This window comes from Hermetia illucens, chromosome 3 (genome assembly GCF_905115235.1).
Source record: "Hermetia illucens chromosome 3, iHerIll2.2.curated.20191125, whole genome shotgun sequence".
Classification (NCBI taxonomy): domain Eukaryota; kingdom Metazoa; phylum Arthropoda; class Insecta; order Diptera; family Stratiomyidae; genus Hermetia; species Hermetia illucens.
This window is the reverse complement of record NC_051851.1, coordinates 130,847,931-130,873,227: the sequence shown is the minus strand read 5'-3', so window position 1 is coordinate 130,873,227 and position 25,297 is coordinate 130,847,931. Positions and strand designations below refer to the sequence as shown.

At 42.2% G+C, this 25,297-nt stretch overlaps 2 protein-coding genes across 2 annotated transcripts; both read right to left on the bottom strand.

Moving 5' to 3' along the window:
* Positions 1-1,613: 1,613 nt before the first annotated feature.
* LOC119652939 (transmembrane protein 53) lies at positions 1,614-13,780 on the bottom strand. Its single transcript, XM_038057328.1, has 5 exons — positions 13,491-13,780; positions 12,941-13,437; positions 2,961-3,324; positions 2,758-2,898; positions 1,614-2,646 (listed from the first exon to the last, which is right to left on the bottom strand). Exons 2-5 carry the CDS (start codon positions 13,303-13,305, stop codon positions 2,470-2,472), a joined length of 1,047 nt encoding a protein of 348 aa, XP_037913256.1. The 5' UTR covers positions 13,306-13,437; positions 13,491-13,780; the 3' UTR covers positions 1,614-2,469.
* A 4,664-nt stretch (positions 13,781-18,444) lies between these two features.
* On the bottom strand, positions 18,445-25,280 carry LOC119652645 (alpha-ketoglutarate-dependent dioxygenase alkB homolog 4). Its single transcript, XM_038056893.1, has 3 exons — positions 25,149-25,280; positions 18,763-19,382; positions 18,445-18,707 (listed from the first exon to the last, which is right to left on the bottom strand). Exons 1-3 carry the CDS (start codon positions 25,248-25,250, stop codon positions 18,464-18,466), a joined length of 966 nt encoding a protein of 321 aa, XP_037912821.1. The 5' UTR covers positions 25,251-25,280; the 3' UTR covers positions 18,445-18,463.
* Positions 25,281-25,297: the final 17 nt, after the last annotated feature.

Below are 25,297 nucleotides of genomic sequence, written 5' to 3'. Positions count from 1 at the left end.
GATAGCGTTGATCCGAGGTATTTAAATCGCTCAGTTCTGGGCAGATCACTGCCGCTGACAGTGATTGTGCCCGTTTCATGGGGATCGGTCATCAAAAATTCAGGTTTGTTTAGATTCAATCTGAGACCGTGTTGCATGAAGCGATTATTCCATTTTTGAACAAGTTGCTCGAGATCATTTTTGCTATTAGATGATAGGAAAGCATCATCTGCATAAGGCAGTGTGTAGGGCGCAGAACGTTGGATATCCCGTGTGACGGTGTCCATAACAAGAACAAAGAGGAGTGGTGGCGCTTCCTTGATGAACACCAACAGAGACATGAAGCGGTTTCGATACACCCGCCATACTGCGAACTTTACTTTTCGGATCGTGGTAGAGCAATTGAATCCAGCGTAAGAGCTCTTCTGGCACTAAGTGTTGTCGTAAAGCATACCAGACGAGTTCGTGTTGCACACGGTCAAACGCTTCACACGGTGTTTCTCCATGAGCAACCGCGCAACGTATATTGCGTCAGTAGTGTCGCAGTTTTTGACAAATCCGGCTTGATTCACGGTTATTTCAACGATTTAGCGAATACGGTTGTCAAGAATGCGTTCAAAAATCTTCATAGTAGGGGAGAGTAACCGGATCGGACGGTAATTTGAACATTCTGCTGGACTACCTTTTTTTTCCATATTGGAACAGTGGTACTTTCTTGCCAGTCAGATGGTGTTCTCCCTTCGTGAATAACCCGATTGAAGAATTCACTGAGCCACAGTGTTGGGTCCCAGCTCTTCGCTTTCCAGAGCTCAGATGCGATGTCGTCAGGTCCTGTGGCTTTTCCCCGATTTCATTCGTTTTATTGCCTCCTCGACTTCAGTTGCGCTGACAGGTGGAATTGATCCAAACGTCGGCAATGATTGTGGAAGTGGAGGATAAGCAGTTGAAATCTGCTCGAAGTATTCTCGCCATCTATCCGTTGCGGCTCGACTGTTGGTAAGCAAAGTACCGATCTTGTCATCAACGCAACAAAAGTGTTCGAAATCCTGTGTACGTCCGTTACGGCTTTTAGCAAGTCGATATTGATCTCGCTCGCCATCCCGAGTGTCCACTTTACCGTAAATATTTTTGTAATGGCCCGCTCGGGTGACAGCGACTGCATCAGACCAAATTATTATATACAAATATACAATAGGCATAACCAATAGCTCCATCACCACGAAAACTCGGAGGTGAAGATGGTTTTCAATTATACAACCTTTCGTCGTCTGAAAAGGCGAAAACCTAATACACTCATGATCTGATGGTGCGTAAATTATTAAAAAATCAATTATGATGATTCTCTCAATTTACTTGATTGTTTTAATTTAATACAAAAGTCAAAGTTTAATGCAAAAGTCAATAGTCGATCTGCTTACGATTGTTTATGGTTTTGGGAGGTTCAGTTTTTTTAATGGGTAAAAAAATCCTTACTACCTAGTCCATTCGGGGGCTTTTTGAAGATTTGTTCTCCCTCAAAAAAAGTTATTCAGCTCCTCCGTTTTGTGCGTAAACGTTTTTGATGTAGTTGACACAGCATGTTCTAGGAATCTAGAGGAACTCGTATATAAATAATAAGCATTTACCACAACAGATATTCAAATCAAGTCATCATTGTGCAGCTTTTTATTTTATTCATATTTAATAAACTCAGGTCATTTGTTAACAGCATTTGTCTCTAGCTTACATACGATCCTCCTCAGAACAATTCAACAAAAAGTACTTAATTATAAACATATCAACTTAAAGTATCTTTAATAAAAACTCATTTTAGGTTTGATAATTGGAAAAATAGTGTGGTGATATCATCAAGTCCATTCGATGGCTAAACTACATGTTTTAAAACTAATAACAATTCAGTTTGCGTGTTTCCTAATTCTTGTTAAACATTACTAAGTAGCCACTTTTGGTTGAATGAGTCTAAATTTAAATTTAAATTAAATTTCTATTTGTTTTCACTTCATTGATTATCACAAAAGTTTTATGCGTTAGTTTTGCTTAGAAATAGTTGTAAGTTTTAAAAGTGAAAAAATTCATTGCGTTTCTTGTTTTCGTTCGCTAAAATTGTTTGAAAGTCAATTTTCAAAAGGCAATTTGTTTCTTACTTTTTAATAGATATCGAATGTTGTCTGTTTGAGACGAATTAGAGAATTGCCGGCAAAATAAAACTAGAAAAACGGCGACAGCTTGCAATAAAAACTAACACGTGATCCAAGGCTTTCTTGCTTCCGGTCTAAACGAAAACTGTATTGAGTGATCCTTTCCTCTATTAAGTCACAAATTGCATTTTGATTTGAATAGCATCTTCAACTGAGTTGTTAGTTAAAAAGGATCTAAGAAAAATTCTCATTAATTGAGTTTTTTTCTAAATTTTTAGAGAAAAACTTTATTTTCATTATTTTGTTTTTTTTTTTTTCTAGTTGTTTTTAAAATTTCAATTTGAATTTTATTTTAATCGTATTTCGTACTTCCGCGGTAGGAAAGACAGCTATTGATGAATTTACAAATACAATGAATATATTGCTGTGGATATTTTGTATAGATTTTCACATGTTCAGCGTCTTCGAAGCAAACTTTCGTAATATCCGTACCTAGCTGCTGACGGTGTTGTGCGAACTTTTCAACATCCTGCAAATAAGAGCAAAATACAGTTTGGCAATTTGTAGGAAGACTAAGAATTGTTGCTTGTGAATTCTTACTCATAAGAGTTATAATGACACCTTTCATATTTCAACTTACCTTATAAGGTATAACATTATCACCTTTCGAGTACAAAAACAATTGTGGACAATCAGTCAAGTCATTCTTCAATTCATGGAACGGATTTGTTTGTATTCGCTCAGAGCTGACGAATAAACTCTTGAATGCATAATAACTCTCCTGAAAACAATAAAACAAAAATCACTCACTTCTTACTTTACTTTCCTATTCTAATCTTTTACCTCTACAAACCACATAACAGTCAAGGTGACGGTTAGAAACCAAGCTGTAAGGCAGTTACATTTCTTTTTCTCTCGTCCATAAATGGCGGAGACAGCACGATATAGTCCCAAAATTCGACGCTCACCTGGTGCCGAGTCGAAGATCATTCCACGTACTTGAATTGGTCGATGGTGGTTTTTAACGGCTAAAGATATGTGCTGATATAAGTAGGCACCGCCATTCGAGAAGATATGAAAAATCAACGGATGACTATCAAAGTTCATGTCGTAGATTAGTTTCAGGATCTTTTCGCCAATCGGTTTCATGGCGGACCTTTTCCAGAATAAAGTTTCCACCGGGGCTGTATAGCGTACTGTTATTAACCTGGAATACATATTTATATATTTTTAAATTATAAATCTTCGATTTTATAATCGCTCTCTAATTTGCGTTATATTTGGAGCTGCACTGAAGTCGAGGAAGCAATAAATCGAATGAAATTTGGGAAAGCAACAGAGCCGGACGACATCGCATCTGAGCTTTGAAATGCGAAGAGCTGAGACTCAACAGTAACATTTAGTGAGTTCTTCAATTGGGTTATTGAGGAGACTAGAACACCATCGAACTGGTAGGAAAGCATCACCGTTCCAATAAGGAACAAGAAAGGTAGTCAAGCAGAATTTTTAAATTACCGTCAGATCCGGCTGCTGTCCAATACCGTCAAGATTTTTGAACGCATTCTTGCACACTTATTCGCGATTTGGTCCAAATAACCGTGAACCAAACCGGGTTTATCAAGAATTGCAGAACTACTGATGTTAAATACGCAACGCGGTTACATATCGTGAAACATCGTGAGAAGCAGCGCCCTTTTTAGATTGCATTTCTGGGTCTGAAGAAAGCGTTTGACCGTGTGTCACATGGACTCACCTAGTACAAGAAGAACTAGTTCGCTGGGTTCAATTGCCCTCCCACGATCCGAAAAGTAAAGCTCGAACTATGGCGCATGAATCAAAATCGCCTGGTGTCTCCGTGGCTGTCCGTGAAGGTAGCGCCCTCTCTGTACTCCCCTTTGTTCTTGTTATGGACACTGTCACACGGGACATCGAATGTCTAGCGTCCTATACATTGCTTTATGGACATTATCTTTTCCTAGCGTCTCATAGTAAAACTGATCTCGAGCAGCTTGTTCATAAATGGAATGATCGCTTCATGTAGCACGGTCTCATATTGATTCTAAATAAACTAGAGTTTTTGACGACTGATTTCGATTAAACAGAGTTTAGCGGAACTTCGATGATGTGAGATTCCACACTAGCGCTTTTTGCGATGGTCGTATCAACGAACATTTTAAATCCAAAATTTATTGCCGAGTCATGCGCCCTGTTGTCCTCTATGATTCCGAGTGTTGGCCGATTGTAAAACCTTTGCGGTGTGAACACCGAAGACGATGGGATAGGACCAAAAAGGCCGGTCGAAACAACGATTTGAAAGGCTTTCGACTCTATACGGATCAGACTTTTTGACCCAGCGGCGCAACCGATCAAAACGAACCGACCTTGCTTTTAAACCGGACGAAGTCTTTAAGGACAAGAAGATTTATGACTTCATCGTTCTTATCTATTGTTTGTATTTTTTCATGCTCACTTCGTAAGTGACATAAGTTGCTTGACGAAGTCTTTAAGGACAAGAAGATTTATGACTTCATCGTTCTTATCTATTGTTTGTATTTTTTCATGCTCACTTCGTAAGTGACATAAGTTGCTTGCCTAGGCTGATGCCAAATTCTAGTTATTGAAATATATAATGCGTTCAGTTTTCATTTCGTTGACAGAATCTTTGCAGATATACTCATGGGAATTGTTCTTCTATTATCTCTATTATCTGTTAAGAAGGATAAGTGGCTATTATCGTAAACAATAATCTAGCTCTAGCCTAGCTTAGGCTCAAACTATTGGCGGTTTCACTTGGCTATAATTCGTAGCCTTGACGTATTTTTGCGAATATATAAAGGAGCGTTTTCCACCTGCTCCACTTTCGGTCACGCTGCTCCCTGTAGAGGTGAGGCAGCGTCTGATGGGTTACCCTGCCCTGGACGAAACAGTTTGGGTGCTATGACTCAAACCAGGGGTCCGTGGAGCAAATAAAGTGAGAGTAAGTTGCTCTTCATTTGGTCCGATCCAACATCAAGTGGATGTAGACTTAGGACTTCTCATTAACCTAAACAATAAGTGGCTAACCCAACTGCGGAATAACCTCGTAACTGATTGAATGAACAGGGAGAAAGAAAAAACGAACACGATCGATTTGGGAGTTGGCCAGAAGCGAAAATAAAGGCCATAATGAGCGAAACACTTCCTTATGAAAAGTGGCCGGAATATACGGACTAGGTCGCTTTCCGAAGATCTCACAGCAGATAGAGGAAGGTGAGTTGAAGAAAGGCAACGACTTGAATATGGATATGTATATGCGTCCTCCTTTAAGGCCACGGCGATTGCCGAATAATCGACTGCGGCTGGGATGTTGATCTCAGAGATCCGCACAGAGCTTCAGCGACTAAGTTGAATGTCCGAAGTAAATTGGCTAATAAAAGTTAAGTGCCGAAGTTAACAAGGGGACGCTTTGTCGGGGTTTTGTCATAACGCAAAAGTGAGAGGCTTATGGTCCGTGAAGAAGGTTAATGGCCTGATTTCAAGGGAAAAATGGAAGTATCTACACCGTCATTCTGTTGAACGGAATTCAAATGCCTTGAAAAGAAACCTAACGGCTGCCAGCTTTGGTTCACCAACTAGTGAAGAAGAGTACCAAAAATGTTAGAGGAATTTTCATTTTTCAACGTTGAAAACTGGACTATGGTTAAGAAAGCCTTGAAAAATGCACTCGAGATGTGCCAAACGCTCGGACTCTATGGAAGAGGCGACCAGAACATCATCCAAATAGGCAAAACAGAAGTTCAAGTTCCGTAGTACAGAGTGAATGAATCTCTGCAAGGTTTGCAATGCATTACACAGGCCAAAGGTCATCCGTGTGAATTCGAGGAGTCCAAAAGGTGTCCTACAAGGATTTGATGGTATGCCTTGGTGAATTTCAAGGTCGAGAAAGCACGACATTTTGCTAAGTAACGCGCCGCGTTCAATGAGATGAATGGGGTACTGGTCGAAATCGTTTGAGCAGTCAGGTGTCTGTAACCTCCACAGCAGGGGGGTCTATATATACCTTTCTTAAGGGGTTGTTTAAACGCTTTACGCGTAATAGCATGCTTTTGGCTTGGTAAAGGACACATTTTGAGTAGATTGAGGAGTCAGTAGTCAGATACTGAACTGGCTTGGAAATACTACATTCAATAGTAATCTGGCGGTATTTTTGAAGAAGTGTGCAAAAACGGGGATCGGCGACGTCCTCAAAAATAAAAGAAAGAGTGTTGTTGATTGAGCCCTAAGAGAAATTGTTTTATCTAGCAGCGACCTATACTGCATTTCTGACCAAAGTGACAGGAATTCTGCGCCTAATAGGGGGATACTTTTGTCCGCTAAAATGGACTGAAGGCTCTTATTGCCAGTGCAAGTAATGTGAAGGTCGGATATCGGAGAGAATCTCAGGAAGTGTAGCGTAACGTGCTGCGTGACAAAAAAGAATTTGCTATAGTGCTGGTCAGAGAGATCGGAACTGCCGCAAACATCGGCAATTTTGCTACGGTATACCGCATTAAAAATGAGCTTGAAGGAAGAGGATGGTCCTGTGAGGGACGTTAACGGCAAGCTTCTCATCTACAATAATAAGTCGCTGAAGAGGTAGAAGGAGCACTTCACCTTGATTTTGAATCAAAAAACAGCCTGTGAAGTTCACCTCTTGTGGATGAAATGGTTGGCCACCGTAACATGCAGATACCAACTACTCCCTCAAAATAAAAGTGAAATCTACTCAGTCATCAGTGCATTCAAGCGGGACGAGGCTGCCCGGCTTAAAGATCTCCCCGCGAAATTGTTTCCTGCAGCTTTTACTGTCTGTGCAGAGCTGTTGCTTTGACTAGCAATTTAAGACTTTTCATAGAGAGTACAAATAGGGGTTGATCGCCAAGATTCCAAAAAAGGACAACCGTCTTGAGGGCGACAATGAGCAATGAAATTGAAATTTGCATGCTCGCTCCTGTTTAAAATTTGTGGCCAAAATTATTATGGAACGCATTAAACAACATTTCGAAAACTTTATCGACGAGAGCAGGCTGGCCTTCACTCTAAATGCCCTTCACTGACCACATTAACACCCTGCGGAGTTAAGATCTCCACCTGCTCACCTGTTCTTATCTAGCTATTATCAGCGCCACATATGATGGTAACAGAGCTGCACAAAAAAACGCATACTGGAAACTTATTTTGCCCACGTTTTTGTTATTCGGGCTCTAGGAGGGTCCCACCCAATTGAGCGTCTGTTTACTCCAGAACCCCACTTCAGATAACATATTTATTGGCCAGACTTCATAGTTATAGGTGCTCTCGATTTCTGGAGTGCTGAAGAAGAACAAGGTCTTCTCCTTTTACTGCATTGACGAAGCGATTCAGCAAAGAATAGCCAATCGCCCTTAATAAATAACCCTTTTGCTGCCCAGTGTGTTTTGCAGGTTTTATGCCGATGAATTATCATCTTTTCCTTTCGATGCCTAATCACATGAGAGTATACAACGATAAGGGTATACAAATTTGCTCATCAACTTCTTCGACACATGAAAAGACGATTTACGGTGAAGCGGCATTGAGCCTCAGTACCATCGCCCCATTTAGATCCAGAATGAGCTGCATTTTGCAAAATTACTGATTGCAGATACTACCAGAAGTAGGAAGGGGATCACTCCTTTCTCCTTCTCGAGGAGATTCAGAACTTTCTGCTTGTGAACAAAACTGACGTGCTATTCATTTCGGAGACCCATTTGATGCAAAAAGCAATTTTAGTAATCGTGAATATTGATTCAGCAGTAAAAAAATCTAAAGGGCAAAGCTCATTGCCTGATGGATATATTGATAAGGTCGAGAATCAGACATTTTTACCTGTGGGAGTATTGCGACCCTTACTTGAAAAAAAATCCATCAGCTTGGCTCCATGAATTGATGATATTGTAAGGCGTTATTTGCTCCTTTATATAAATCTATAGACATGACTTGCGCGTGAATTATATTCAGGACAAAACCATTCAGGTCTAAGCCGGTTACAAGTCATCTAATTTTGCATCGCCCAGAAGGATGAAACAGTGGCTTCAAGCGTGAAGAGAAAAGTCGAGACACCTTTCCACCCATTAGATTCAACAGAGTTGCTGCACCTCAGAGCATCGATGTCAAATGCCTCAGAATGCATATCGATTGTAATGACGAGATAATGATGGTCTTTTGACCATCTATAGACCATCATTAGTGGTCCAAATTCTCCTGTAAGATTGTGTTGGTCAATGCCTCCACGCGGAAGGGGAACTGGTTCATAGACAAAGATGTTAGTGAGCCATCGAAAACCAGCTCCTAGGATAATAGCATAGGTACGATCCGGTGAGAACGTATTAAGCTGTCGTGCTTGGCATCCGTAAGGCGAGTCGTCTTCGTGATCGTCGTCATACATGTACAAGTAGTCGAGTCCGGATCTGTCGTCATGTCCGTATAGGTTATCGGATGCGAACCGATCGTCAAGTCTATAAAAAGGTGCGTTTCGTCTATTGTCTTGTTTATAAAATTTATGTATACTACATCCATCGTCACGTCTGTCTCCTATATGAGTGAGAAGAGTTGCAGCAGGCTGATGTTCTGGTGTCTGATGCACTGAGTGCGTGTTGTATGTTCGAAGGCTTGAAATGCAGACAATCGCTCTCGAAACAATCCTTCAACCCGTGAAGCGATATATGCGTCCATTGCCCTTGCAACCTGCGTGCAAGGATCAACCAAACCCACATGATCTCTCCTCGTGCCCTCATGCCACCGTCAGTCAGTGTGGTGCGCTGCCAGTCAAGTTCAGCAAATCTTCATTGACCTAGAAGTAGCGTGGAAGGAAGGCGATATCGATCACGTGAAAAGTGAAGTGACATCGTGACTGATGAGACATGTTTATGTTGCCTAAAAAATCAAAATCGGCCAAAGAAAACTGATGGGCTAATTCCCCACTCGAGAGGAATTTAATCAAATGTAGAAGGAAATTAAAATCAAAAGAATGGCAAAAATGCCATCTCAACCTTATGAAACTGCTTGCGTCAAGTGTGCAGAAAATTTCCGCCCACCATACCTAATAACGAAGAAACAACAATCGACTTACTTCCCGTCGCAGAGAATTAGATAATAAAAAAAGAACAAAAGGGATCGCGATAATTCAATCTCCTTCGTTTCGAGTCAGAAAACTAGGAGAACCGACTACCCGTCACTGCATCCCTACGAAGAAGAAATCCAAAATCTGAAACGAAGAGATAACCATTTAACATAAAAGGTAGGGAAGGACACTCCACAGAAGCTCAGACGCGAATACCTTTCAGCATATATCCGCGAAGCTCGTAGTTCTAGAAACTTCTGGAAGGAAGTCATCTACGAGACGTTAAGTCCCTAAGACAATCACAACAAACGACTAGCTCTTATTGTATTCTACATGGCATAAAGCAGAAAACTCTACTCTACAGGGTGGGAAAGAACTTTGAGGCTTAGGAACACTTGCTTCTGGGGGGAAAGGCGTGAAACCTAAAACTAGAAGGATGAAGTCAAATGTACATAGAGCCTAGGCAGGAACAGTGTTGAAAATATGTTGATTCTCTATCTAACACAACAAAATGAAGTTGTGAGCCGGAACAAGCAACAGAAATGTTAGGCCTAAATCTAGAAAACCTAGGACCCCACGTTGGAAGCCATTTGTAATGATAAGATGGATTTATGGATGGTGAAACGACCATCGTGAGTGGCCGGAGATGACCTAGAGAGAAGAGCTATCCCAAATACCTAAAAAAATGGGTAAATTAACCGTACTGTCAAAACGTGCTGGCACGGTCCTGTGCTATCTAGGCTCGTGAATGTGGAGGTGGTCCTTTGAATTTTTCGATTCCTCACGTGTCAATATGCAAAGATTGATGTATCTTTGCCGGTGCGTGAGTTCTTCAGAACAGCGGGCGGGCCTTCACGGTCAATTTAGCCAATTTTTTTAGATATTCGGGATAGCTCTTTCCTCTAGGTTGTTTCCAGCCACTCATGATGGTCGTGTGACCATCCATATACCCATCTTGTCATTACAGGCTCACAAGAAAGAAATACATTGAAGGCAAAAAAACTAGAATTAAATTTCAAAGCAGTTTTCGTTGGCCCCTTTGGAAAAGATTTAAACTGCAACAAAAGTGTGAACTTTTATTCTGTAAAGCTATTTTAAAGCCCAACTGGATTTATGGAGCTCAACTCTGTGTGCTCAAATCATTGAGTATTGAACTACAAAAATCTTAACCAAAAATATTGGTCAATACAACTCAAAGACCACGAGGATTTGAAAATTGCAATTGTCGAAGATGAAATTGCCTAATTAATATATATGGATGCCATTCACCCCCTAAAGGGGCATAGTTCGCCAATCATACCTAAGCACATTGTGCATGGTCCGCTGAAATGCAGACCACTTCTTTCCAGAACCTCCCGAGATTTCTACATTCCTCTTCCACTGTCCTGAAGTGCTCTAAAGGCGACCTATTCATCAGCCATTTTGTGAGAATGGGTTCCACGGCATGGTATAGCATGTAATGGAATTGTCGTCCCTCCTTAATGTGTAGCCTATAATTGCCACTTCCGTTTTCTGAATAACTAATCCATGGATAACTGGTATGTGCGCCAACCAGTATCAAGTCAACGTATTCCGCAGACATTACGTTCCATGTGCTACTTCCATATAGCAACGCAGAAAGAGCACTAGCACAGAACAACTTAGTTCCGGTGTTGAGATAGCTGTATTTCCAAATTTTAGACAAGCCAACGCTTTGAACCTCAAATTTCTCTGAGATTTTACCTCGGTGCAGTATGTGACATTCTGCGTCATTCGATTTCGCTCTGATAATAGCTATTAGTTTCTCCGGAATTCTCCTCCTGTGTAAAGCGTTCCAGATACACCCTCTTTTCACGCCTTCTCGGGAGCGTTGAAGACTTGGTGAAGCTGAGATCGAAACTTCGGCCTCTATTGCAGAGCTGCGGGAGCGGCGGTGAATAGTTTCACGAGGAGACCATCAAGCCCAGCTATCTGTGCAGCTTTTGTTTCTCTGACCAACGTAATAAAAAATCCTTTTTGTTATGCGTATACTACGTTGACGTTCACGGGACCTCGCGCAATATGGAAGCTTGACTGCATCACGCTCGTCATCACTCGTAGCAACCATTAAAGCCTTCAATCGCTTTCGTTCATCGATCTGCTTCCACAATTCGGCAGTCAGCCAAATCTCGTGACGGCCCTTCGAAGCACGACCGACGAACAGCGTAGCACTCGAGAAAAGAGAATTTCTGATGGCGGCCCAATGCTCATCAATATTCTCAGGTGGGTATGCCGTCTGATCAGCAAGATAACTTTCCTACTGTCTTGTGACAACCGGATCATATAATTTTGCGAGAGGTGGCGAACGCTACACTCAAGCGAAGCCAAGCATTAAATGGTGATCCCTTTCGAGGTCAATGTCAGTGCCTCCGTTGTCACCCACATTCAGACTAATACTAAATCTACTCCCGATTCCAAAGTGGCTAATCGAATTGCTCCGATAGTGTTGGTTAATTGAAACCCAACTGACCTTATGGCAGGCTTTGCATTCGAACAATATGCCACCAATGATAAGGCAATAGAATTTGCAGCGTGTATTTGCTCATAGTAAGCATCCTTCTCCATTATATCGGAACTCTTCGCTGGTATATACCACTGTACAATAATGATGCTCCTTAACCTGGGCCGTTATCTTACAATCAGAATCCTGTCAGAAGCAGGCGCCCATGTCAAGAGAGCGCGCCTTGTGTTAGCCATCAAGAACAACCCGGCATCGAATTCGCGTCTGCTACCGCTTGGCTTCTCAGAGTACCATAGCACATTGCCATTTATGTGGTAAGAGAGAGAAAGAAGCACTCTTCCGAATCCCACCATCTTAATTCGCTCAGGCCCAGAATTTTCTAACTTATATCGTTGGAATTCTTGTCCGAGTTGAAGACGGTTTTGAGGACCCCCGATACCGTTGTCGATGAGCATGCACACATTCCAGAAACTAATCATAGTCCGTTTTCAATAGCCAAAGGCTGTAGCCCTGAGGTCAGTTCCTATCCGAGGCGTTGTTGACGTTTTGGTAGGAGTACATTTTTAAAATTTGCAGTTTGCTAGCTCAGAAATTTCTACCCCTTTTAATGGCCTTTAGGACAAGCGGGAAAGACTTTGAGTGTATTCTTAAACCCAACTCACAGGGCAAGGAAATAACCTTCTCTGAAGAAAGTAGCATTTCATTGCTTTGGTAGGAAACTCTGTTTATGCCTATTTTTGAAGATCTGAATAATTATTTTGAGTTATTTATGAATTATAAAAGAAAAGATAATAATAAAGAAATTTGTTACAAAAAAAAATACAAGTCTAGAAATGAAACTATTTCAAATAAAAATTTAAAAATTGGGATTTATTCACCATGGAATCTATAGGACGACTCCTCTAACAGAAGGAAAATGCTTAAAATTATAGACTTAGTTTTCGATATCAAGTAAGTCCATATCTGATTATGTAACAGTAAATATGAGTATTGCGAGGGACAAAGCCGTACGCATTTTCCATAATTACTGGGGACGAACGCACTTCACAGTTTACTATTATAATCGGCATAAAACTCAGCCAGATGATATAGCGACGAGGGACAATATAAAATCAATAATGCAAGCATGGCTGATGGCAATGAATTGTGTAAATACTTCCAATTCGCTGCGCGTACAAAGTCGGGAAAATTAATCGATTGAATGCTCTTTGATTAGTAACTGTGATTGGCAATGCGTGTACTTACCCTCGATCCTCATAGATCTTTGAATATTTCATTAAATATCGATCCTGGCATCCAGCCCATCCGAGCAACATAACAATAGGAACATTCGTTTCGTTGTAAACAAATACAAAATCCGACTCCGCACCTGATTCCAACTCATTTGCTTCCCTGTTGCGGAAATTCGGGGTTGGAAATTTTATGAAATATTCCAAGGAATCATCAAGATGTGCTGGTAGACCGGCCGAACTACTTGACAACACATTCGATGGTATTAGGGCGGCATTATTAGCAGCACTCAAGGAGTTTCCGGCAGTTCGTCGTGATGTGTAGCCGCTACCAAACGAACCTCCTGCAGGTCGACCTCCAAGATGCGAGGAGGATGTCATAACTATCCTGGGATATAAGAAACCTTCCTCTCAAGCCCCAGGAACCGTGTCAGAAACCGTCTTAAAAAAATCCAATTTCTTATCCTTTACTTCCACCGCACTAGCTTCGCATGGACACACTGCACTTAAGCACTACAAGGAATTTCTTTGATTATTAATTTTTCATTAATCAGAAAAAAACTGACAGGTGTTGACGAAATTTCAGCTTGACTGAATGAAAAACGATTTTCACGATTCTCTTTCGGAAATTCAGGAGGTACTTTTCTCACTATTTCTTCCCTACTATGAGGGCACGCTGATGATGCTTGGAACGAAACCGGCGAATTTTCAGTTGCTTTTTCTGGTACACATAGAAGCACTTGACCTTCCTTTTTTAAAAGGTGTATACGTAATAATTACTTCATTTTCTTTTGTGGGGATAGACTGGTGTCTGCATTTTGTAAAAGCCTTTGCAGTTCCTTTTTGTGAATGACTTTCGCTCGATGAGAGTTATAGGAGAGAGGGGTAGAAATCAAGGACATGCGTGGTAAGTAGTGTGAATAGTTGTCAAATATAGGAGCGAAGCGGGTTTGAAACCAATTATTTGCAGCATGTGATTTAGAATCATATGAGTAAAATTCGCTGAGTGTGTAAAATTTTTTCAAGTCAATTTTTCGATCGGGATTTGATTAATTGACGAAGCTCTTTATCGTTCGGTTATGTTTTCAGTCTAATAGCTGCTGCCTTATCTTCCCTGTATTCGTTCAATTTGTAACACAATAGCATGAAACTGTTTAGAGGGTCAGTTGCAACCATGAGGTTATCGACCTAATCCACACAGGTGAAAGTAATGTATCATTTGTTTATTTTTACCATTAGTGTAAAAACTATGTCGTGAAGCACAGGAGATGGATTATAAATTCAATCGCCTTTCCACGCGTTCTTGTCTATTTGTGGGAAGTTCAAACTAGCAAATCATCTGTCATATATGAAAACGAGTTGATTCCAATATTTTAGATTTCCGAATATTTGCAAGTGAGAGTAAGCTAACAGAATTAAGGTTTTTCATCATGGTTTTGGGCCCTGCAAATTATAATTTCACTTGTTGTTCGTTGTTCCTTAAACGCGCGCATATCAGCCTTAGACAACCTCCAAAACAACTTTAGGGGACAGAACATTGCTATTCTGATCGACAGCCAAGCGACGATGAAGACACCTAGGTCTAACCAGTTGAAATCCAAACTGGTATGGGAATGTCTAGCGACTCTACACGCTCGGCTCCCACAACAAGGTCTGAATACTCTGGGTTCCAGGCCATGTTAGGTTGGAAGAAAATGATGCAGCGAACGAACTAGTCAGGCAAGGAGCAGGGACGCTTCCACACGAACCAGAACCCTTCTATGGAATTGGAAACGGGTTCTTTGCTATGCTATTAAAAAATGAAGAGGAATGGCTGAGGGAACTATATTGCGCGATCCTATCAGGAATGGGGCAGCCTTGGGTGCTCATGGGAAGATACAAACCTAAGCGCACAAAGGACTTTTTAAACCTCACCAAGGAGAACCTTCGGATTATAATGGGAATACTCATTGGTCACTGCCGACTAAACTATCACTTGGGCAAGCTAGAGATACCTTCGGATACTGCCTGAAGTGTGGAGTGTGATGAAACCTCCATGCACGTTTGTAATGACTTATAGGCATTGCCGATGATCTAATGACCATCGTAAGTGGTCGGAGATAATCAAGAGGGCAGAGCTATCTCAAAAAACCTAACAAAAAGACGCCAAAATTGACTCCGCCCGCAAACATTCAAGCTCCATCGACACGTGCTTGTATGCCATTGTGCTAGTTAGGCTCGGAAATGTGAGGGAGGGTCCTTTGAGCACTTCGATCCCTCACATGTTATTGCACAAAATTTACGTGTCTTTTCCGGTACGTGTGTCCGCACCGGATCCTGAAAAATAAACCAAACATGGAGATTCCCGCGCACCTATCGAAATAAATAACATGCGAGCTAAACCTGGAAAAAGAAAAAAAAAACGGCTCAACCGCGCGCGTGGAGCCATAAAACTCCAGACCCAAGTACCGCGATCGAAAAGGAGCAACTACGACGGATCACATCCTCGATCAATGTTTCCCTTGCCACAGATGTTTTGTGTGTACCTTGATATCCTCAGGCCATGATATTGGAGGATGTCTATTTTCTAAATGTGTTTTGCGGAGCTAAGGAGGAACAGAGGAAAAGGAAATCCTTAAATGAAAAATGTTTACAAATAATTCACTACAAAGTAAATTTGTATAGCAATCATACTGGAGTTGCTCCATTCAACGCAGAAAAAAGGATCGTAGATAAAAAATTATAAGATTAGCCTTTCTTTAATATATAAAATTTAAAAAAGGGGAAAATAATAAACAAGTAAAAGGAAACAAAACCAAAATCCAGGGATCTAGAAGGAATTCGATAATAAGATAATAACCGAAAAGAATAAAAAAAAAATCTAAAAAAGAAGAAGAAACATGCATGCGGCCCCCATCCCTTTAGAGCTCCAAAGGTTAAGTTCACTTTACCAAAATCTGACACCCTCCACTCCTTCGGGGGGCACATTCAAAGATAAGGAAAGGAAAACTATGAAATTGACTCACGTATTCGAGGCAGGCATTGAGGTGTGAGGTGAGGTGTTTCAAAAATTAGTGATGCAGTGAAAGGCAGATGCGGAGGATCTCATCGTCCTCTCCAACAGCCCTCGATTCCACGGGAATGTCGGTCGCCTCCAAAGTTCCGACCTGTGAGAAATCTGACTGTGATTTCTAGCACTGCACTATCCTGTCATTGTGGGAAGGTCCACATACATGTAAAAGGGAGTGTACACTTTTTTTCATCAAGTGTGGGGTGTCAAATGCAAGGCGTTGATTAGTACTTTACGAATACGATATTAGGTTTGACATTGGCTGCAAAAGGGAGGAGTACGGCGGTCCGTAAAGGGTCAGTTACTTCAACGACCTATTCTCAGAGTCTACCGAACGCAACTATACTCTCCATGCCAACACCGGTTTAAAAAAAGTTAATAATATTAGATTATCACATTTATTGGCTGGGAGGGATTCCTGACTTGTTTTTCTTCTACAATACTTAGAATGTGATTGCTCACACGTCACAATGATTTGAATTGAACTTCATAATTCACGTGTGCGTTTGTGTTGGCTTCTCGCAAGTGTCCAGTTGATCGTAAAGATCTTTGTAATGGACCGCTTGGCTGACAGTGATTGCTTTCTTTGCTTTCTGGTGGGCATTCTTATAAATTTGCCGATCGGCGAACGTTTTATCGACAAGAAACTTGTGGTTGAGGCGTTTCTTTTCACGGACCTTCATTTCAGCATCGTCATTTCAAAGCCAAGTATCACGGTTGATGTACCGTTTACCTGGCTGGCAACCCCAAAGGTTGCAGAGGTCCCTTTGTGGATGGTGTCCTTAATTTAGTTTCACGATTCTTCCACATCCGTAATGGTTGGTAATCACATGAGATCATTTATTCTTTCTTCTCACGTAATCGCTGTTTTATCGGTGGATTGATTCGCAAGAAGACAATCAATGGCCGATGTTGAGGTGCAATGGTCTCATGGGGACTAACTTATTTATGAATCCTTCACTACGCCACCGCATCCAGGACAATTTTGCGAATCATATGGTCCAAAACAATATAGGTACTGCTTATAGTAACTGATCTGTCCCGTGAGGAACTGGGTAATGTGGTAGTTGTTCTTCACGTGTTTCCGCTCAAGCCACACTCTAACATTGGCTTGAACGTGGCGCCTGTGACGCTCCGTAGACATGTCCCATCTGCGTTGTCAGAGAACTTCGACATTTCCGCATTTCTGCATTCCGTGTGCTCCTCTTGCATGATATAGCACACTAATTTCTTTTGAAAGAATGTCCGCCACTACAAATGCTTCATCTGATGTGGTTTTAAAAGCGCTGCGAATTCTCAGAGCCATCAGCTGGTAAACTGAATTCACTTGCTGCCTTCTCTGAGAGTTTGCAAGCGCCTCCACCCACACAGGTGGCGCCTAAGACAGAAGGGATTCCACCCCTCTAGCTAGGAGCAATCTTCCACAATGTTGCTGCCCGTCAATATTCGGCAACATTTTTGCAAGAACTAAAATGACCCTAGCTGCCTTTTCCCATGCATATTCTAGGTCCTCACTTAAGCCTAGTTTTGCATCAATCATCACAACCAGGTATTTGATAGTCGGACCGTGTGTCCATACCCTCTGGGTAATAATTACTTCCAGGTCATTCACAAAACTGACAATCGTAGCCTCTCCTAGGATGGGAAGGATAAGCGCCCTATTATACGTGGCAATCCACAGCAGGGTCTCCAGAACCGAGCTTTTTGGGCCTCATCCGTTCCACTTCAAAAAATTCTCTGTGAGAATTAGTTCTCCACTATGCTGCCAGATTTCCTACCATGCTTATTGCATGCACTATACTGGCGCTGCGATAAACCATTGGTGCTTTTAAAGAAGGGTAGCAGTCTCTTATCCCATCATCTTTTCTTGGATATAATATCCAACAGGCAGATAGGGCGATATGAAGCGGGATCTCTATGTAGATTATTGGGTTTGTGATGCAACACCAACTTTTGCTTCTTCCACTGAGCAAGGAATATTCCTACTTTTGGCACGTCTCGAATGTGTTAGCGAGAAGTTTGGCCCTGGTCTTCGCTGCCAGTTTCAAAGCTCTATCAGGAATGCCGTTCACACCTGGGGGCTTGTTGTCGCCGATCCTATAATCATCTGACAACCCCTCCTCAGTTATAGGAGGTATTATGTACATGTTAAAATGGACCATTGTTTGGTTGGTGGTGAGGAAACAGGGTGGAACCTGGGGCGACTTTACGGCCTTTTCATTACCACCCTGTAAACCCATGGCATGCCCTTACGGTTTTGCGTGTGCATAATATCGGTAGAACTATGGGGAATTTTCACCAGCTGTATCATTGATAATTAACCAAAAATAATAAAGTGAACTGAGACGAAGCCGAACACGGAGCCAGTCAGTCCTTAAGATATATTCCATATAACTTGAACGGTACATGGAGACGAAGGAGGTACTTGGAAACTTATCCGTAGATTGCTCCAATTAAAAAAAAAATGTTTTCCATAATATTTACAATTTATTAACTACCTTCCGCAGTAATACACTGTTCTTTCGTTTCACTCCAATCTTTGCTTAGATGATCCCAAAATCGCTGTGCTATTTCTGTTACTGGTTTTCCTTTCTCAATGCTTTCACCATCGCCCAGGTACATTGGTGTAAATTCCCGGTAAGCTATGCAAACCCGTCTCTGCGTGACATCTTCGCGTAATACAGAATGCTCGAACTGGTATCTAGCTGGACCATACATAACAATCAGCGACCGACTGAAAAAGCAAACAATTAAGTCATCGTATTCGAATTTGAATTTTGATAACTTACTTTGGCATTGGAACGCGCACGACTATGTTCTCATACATTTTCAAAGTTTTGTCGTCCAGCAAGTTTTGTTCCAAAGTATCTTTATAGCCTTCAACCAAATCTAAATTATACCTTGAAGTATCTTGGTTGTAGGGGGTCAATGTTAATACTGAATCGCCTAAACAATTCACTGTCACAACTCTTTCACCCCAAATCCAACAATCGTCAATGTGAGGATCTATGCAAGCACCTTTTGTTGGATTATACTCTAAGGAGCACTGCTCTATGGTTTGGAAGTCCCTCAGTAGCGGTACATCTTTAAATTTTTCTTGTACAAATTTTGAAAACTCAGGGAAACCACTGAAGTTACCAGTCTTGATTTTACGCTTTTTGAAATTAGTCTTGGGACCAAAATTCTGTTTTCGTCTACCGCTTTGCGAATCTTGCCATGGCATTTCATCAAGCTTCTTCATAAGATCTTTACCTTCTGTCGGAGTTAAAAAATCCTCCATTACAAGAACTCCGGGAAAAGGCAAGCCCTCTGCGGGATTGTGATTTGGATGATTTTGAGTCACTTCGTTGACATCCCATCCTTTGAATGCAAGATCGCATTGTGGGCAGTACACGTATGTATTTTGTGCCTGAAATAGAGAAAACCCATTTGAATATTCCGTTTGGCAAGAGATGTAGATGATTTGAAAAATTATATTTGAAATTGTGAAGAAAAAAGTGTATCGTATCTACGACAAAGATTATCGCTAGTAGTATGAATATTTGGAAGAGCTCGAAAATCAGGCATGCCTGAAGTGGAACGCCGTTTTTTGCTAAGGAATCCGAGATTCAATTTCCCTCTACACGACAGTGACCTGTACCCAGAGTTTTTCCATAAAATTGGATCTAGAAATAGAGTTAAATCGGTTCCAGAAATGTAGGTCTGAGAGATTTTCGAGGTGATCGAATGACTACTAAACGTCTTCAATGCAGCTTGGCTATTGTTGCAGATATCGATGCGCCCGCCCGCTCGTCAGGCTGCCGCCCTTAAGGTAACATACATAGGCTTTCTTTGAAAACCAGAGCATTTTGTTCCAAGACTCTTGTTCTCCCCCTCGGACTGTTACACTAAGGGTGTCCAAAAACACATGAAGGTGGAAACAAAGGATTGCCACTCTCCAAGTGGTAAGAAGTCACAGACTTTGAATCCACTCTCAAATTTGAGAAATCAGGTCGCCAAATTCATGTTTCTCCACGCGATCAGCCAGAAAGGATAGTATACCAACTCACTTAATGACAGGAACTGGAACCTTCATTATGACCGGCTTGTGGGTGACATTGTTGCCTAGCTCTTCCAAAATACGGGAGAAGGCTCGGCAGAAGGAAACTTTAGCCGCAAACGACAAAGGACTACAGACGTGCCTATCAGAACCTTCTGCTCCACCTGTACCAGGAAAAACAGAATAAAAAGAAGCTGGTTATGTGGCCGAAACTGGTCTAATGCCGGTATGTGGAAACAGATCCATGCAACCCGGACACCATGAATTTGGGAGAGATCCCACCCGACGACAAAGCGTTGCGAAAGAAGGCGAAGGTTTCTTGGGAATGAGGACATGGACGTTGCTACACCACAAAGTGTAGAAACATCCAGGGAAATCGGACGCAAGAAAGCGGAATTTTTTGCGGAAGATGAGGACAAGTTGGTAGTCCCGGTGAGATCCACACTGAACGCAGCAGATTTTTCAGTTAGCGGCGGGTTTCATATTAGACTGCACTCTTCAAACATAAGAGTTAGTCAAATTAACCTGCAGCATGCCAAAGTTTCTTCCCATCTACTGGCGGCAGGGCTGGCAAAGTTGCAGGACTGTTTCATATATTTCTAATTCAAGAGCCATGGGTTAGTTTTAAGAGAACCTGTGGTATTGGATTAGTCAAGGATACTAGGATCTTCTTCGATAAAAGATCCTCGAGGGCTTGCGTTCTGATGTCAAAATTGTTAGAGGCAACCATGCTGAGACAAGTATATGCAGAATCAAGTGGCCTTGAACTTCTAATAGATTGTGATGCGAACGCTCAGCATATTTGTTGGAGCAATAGCAAATGCAATCCTAGAGGAGAGAAGCTGTTTGATTTTATCACTTCAGCTGGTCTGATGACTGCGAACGTAGGGTGTGCTCCTACGCTCGTGGGACCAAGAAGAAGTGAAGAAATGGACCTAACAATCTGTACTTCAAAGTTGTTAGAATTGATTAGAAACTGGCTAGATAAAGTTTCACGCTCAGATCACCGTTACTTAGAATTTAGTCTGATTACTGCAGGCGAACAGCCTGTAATACAAAGACGGAATCTTTGTCTTGGTGACAGAAGATGGCGATAGAAGATCAATTGGAAACTTTTAATCGCACTTTTTTAGAGTGCTTTGAAGAGGCTTGCCCTATTTTTCGAGGCCAACGCGTGGATATAAGAGGCTCGTAAAACATTCGAAATGGGACTCATTAGAGCATACTCTGAGGAACTGGAAGGTGAAAGGGAGACTTTCAGGCTGTGCAGAGTCCTTAATAAGGATAAGTCGGCGAAGTTGGACTCTCTTAGAAAATCCGATAGTACTTCCACGAACTCCAAAGTTGAGTCTACACAGACTCTTTTGAAAGCACACCACCCGGGAGAACAGGTCTCAGAAGTGGGAAGCAGAGAATTGGGGGTTTCTACAAACCCACCAACACGAAGGTGTTGCAAGGGGAATTGGGACACTGCGAGAGTGGTTGTCATAATCAAAAGGCGAGTGTTGCTAAACTATCATTTGAGCATTTCAAAGCACCTGGCATGGATGGCATCTACCCAGCCTAAAGGAGGGTATAGAGCATGTCTTGCTGTGGGCTACGTGCCTTCCGCTTGGTAGAAGATGAAGGTAGTCTTCATATCTACGCCCAGGCGTGACTATTCAAATTCAAAGAACTTCAGGCAAATCAGCAAAACATCATCTTCGCTGAACTGTTTGGAGAGACTTGTTGAGCGTCACATTCGCCAGAAGGCGCTAAGGTCGCACCCACTAAATGAAAACCAACATGGAAAGTCCTGTGAGTCTTCTCTTCATTCTTTGGTTTCAAAGATAGAGGATGCAATTCTGAAAGGCGAGTACGCGATGGGAGTGTTCGTGGACATTGAACGGGTTTTTGACTGTGCGTCCTTCCAAAAGCTCTATGATGCCGCTGAAGAGCATGGTGTTGACGAAACGTTGATAGAGTGGATCTACGCTATTCTAACGCAGAGAATACTGTGTGCTGAAGTGGGTGTTGATCGCTACCTTACAACGGATGGACGATCAACTCTCCACTATGCGAACTGCAAATCTGCTAATACACGTTCAAGATTATGGGGATGGCGTGGGTGTGCTGGCTGTTGGTCGAAATCTCGGAATGGTGTGTAGAAATACACAACGCGCCGTTGATTTGATTGACAGTTGGTACCTCAGGCATGGATTTTTAGTAAATCCAAATAAAACCACAATGGTATAGTTACCAAAAAGGAGGAATCTGAATGGTTTCTGCCTTCCAGAGATGAGAAGTACAATCCTTCAACTCTCCGAAGAAGTGCAATATCTGGGAGTTATTCTAGACAAGAAACTTCTTTGGAGCAAACATGTAGAGATAAAGATGAAACGAGCTCTCACAGCTTATGGGCTGTGGAAGGGGATCTTTGCCTCAGTATGAGGACTTACGCCTCAGATAATAATGTGGATATATGTTGCTATCATTAGGCTGATATTCGCTTATGCTTTCGTAGTGGGGTGGGTTAAGGTGAAACAAAAGAGTTTCTGCTGTAAACTCGTCACACAGCAAAAAACTGTGTGTTTAGATATCACCGGTGCCATGAGCACCACATCCGGCGCAGCTCTGAATGCATTACGCAATTTGCAGCTCTTATAATAATAATCGTTGGTGCAACAATCCAATTGGATCAGGGCCTTGAAGTGTGTTAGAGCACTTCATTCAAGACCTTAACGGTACACTGTAGGAAACAATTAATGCATTTCAATCTACCCAGACAAATGTGTTCCTTTGATCCAGATCGAACACCAAGCTAAAACCTTCCACATTTGTCGATTTGTAATTCCTGGCATTTATGAACTTTACCCTCCAGTGTCTGAAGTCAATGCCTAGGTTCGGTTCATCGAACATGCAAGTAATATCCCGTGCCTTCCTTCGAGGTCTAGGTGTCCAGCTCCCTATTCACTATAGGAAACTTGAGCTGATCCACAGAACCCGAAGCTGGGATTACCTGGTGCAGTTTTTTTGAGTAGGGTAGGTGAATGCATTTACGCACAGTGTGTTGGATTCCCGGAACAGTACGCTGTCGGACTACCAACTAAACACCTGCCTGTCATCAGAGAACTAGCCCGGAACCATTTAACACATTACTTCGGGCTAGTCGTCCTGCTTTCCCGGCTTTGGGAGCCTTCAAGTCAGGGAATCACTTTCACCAATGGGAGGGGAGGGGAGAAATAAGCAATAAGAAGAGCCTGAACATAATGCGCGGTCGAGTTCAATCTTCGCAATAAGATAATGCGCATTACACCTCCAGCTGCTAGCGCTCTTCAGCATCTTTTTGACAATGTTGTCCGGAGAGAGCTCTCCTGTGTTTGCATAAAACTGCTAACAAAAGCCGTCCCACGTTTTGTAAGAGAAAAAGGCGTGTTCAGCGTCGTTACATAATAAGGAGATCGCGCCTTCTCAATCCTGTGTGTCCTTCATGCCGGCTTTGAAGTTGGATAAGAAAGTAATCAATCTCATCGTGCGTCCGATTCAGTCACGGGTCTAAATTGTCAATGAGTCGCGCACTCCATCTGCCCGTTGGTTCATTTTGCCAAGATATTTGCCACTCGATAAGGGTGCATTGATGTTCTTCACGGGCAACTACCTCTCTTTATGGAGCTTTACGCTCCTTGGCAAAGAGGGTAACGGGGGCCACTCCAGCGATCACCAACGGTTCTAAGACGGTCTCTGCACTTGTCAAGGGCATCAGCCCATACCCCTGCAGCATAAAGCAAAACGGACTGCGTTGCTCCGATAAGGGGACGTCTCCTGGTATACATAAGGCCCCAACATCCGCCATTAGCCGACGCTTTGATTTGCTCGAAGAAGTTCATCTGGTTTTCAGTCACTTTAAGTAAGCCTCATAAGCCGTTATTTAATAAGCCTCGCCTCAGTTCCCGGATTGAATATTTTTTTCCAAAGGTATTCGCGGAGGATAGTACATTATCCCTTGGAGGAAACTCTCACGGCAGCGGCCAGAAATGAAGTCGTAGCTTGCGCATCCGTCCTCTTCTTTAATGACTTTATGTTCGTGTACCTACGGGAGTGACCAGCTTCATTCAGGTCCTTCTGGCTGATTTCATCACCGGGCGGCACACCAGTCGTAATCCTCGCAGGAAGTGTGGAAGAACCGAGGCTGCCATTTTGTCCTTGAAAATTCTGTTCACTTTCGTCCAGTTTCTGTAGATATTACAACACCTGGTAGTGCAGGCATGCCTATGTCCTCATTCCCAACGAACTTCACTTTCTTCCGCAGTGCCGTTCTCCACTGTCGGCTGGGAACCTTCCCAGGTCCGCCGTTTTCGGGCTGCTTGGCTCCATTTTTTTATTAGACCACTAAACCCAGACCACGCCAAGGTGGTGTCCGAGGGGAAGCTTATAGATGATAACGACGTGATTCCTCTATAGTTGGTGCACTTTGTTGGCATGCACACCAGTTACAGTCATACATTAATGAAGTGACAACCTCATGCAGTGGACTTCATTATCTCTTGATGGCATTCGGGCGGGTCACCTCAGCATCTTATGAGGGAGAATAGTGAATGAGGACTGTAAGCGTCTTGCGAAGTCCTGAAGGAAACTGAAGCACATTTCAACAAACCGTCAATGATGATGCGTAGGCGTGGTTGACATTCTATGCTCCATCCAAGGGTCAATTTTTTCCGTGCTTGTTCTTGGGAACCTTTGCCCATTGTTCCGGCTGACGGTGCCTCAATCTCGCAGATATTCTAGTTGTTGAGCATTTTATCAAGATAAACCAATCGTTCCAAATGACCATACTGTCGGAAAATAGATTGCCTGTGAGGATCGAAATATTTATGGATTCATTCTGCTGAGACTTCTTCGCCTGATGCAGATGTTTCTGTATTTCTCGAGTTCACAGACCTGTTGGTTCTCCTAGACGTTTTTTTTTCTTCAGTAGATTCGTTTTCCCGCTCGTCGTTGTTCATATCATATTTCATTTATTGGCCGCACTAATGGGATTGAATCCTAAGGCACTCATGGGCAGTATCAGTATTGGCATTTCAAGAGAATATTGTTTCGCGTTTGCCACAGTTCAAAAATTTAGCTAAGCTCGTTATTACAAACGCAAAACACACCCACCTTGTAAAGCGAATAGAAGTCCTTTCGCTCGATGCCATACAAATTTTCACAAAGTAAACACGTCCGGCATCCTTTACATCCGCAAGGTCTGATGGTATCCATTTGTCCAAATATTCCACGAAGGTTATGTTGTGACAAATCTCATGACA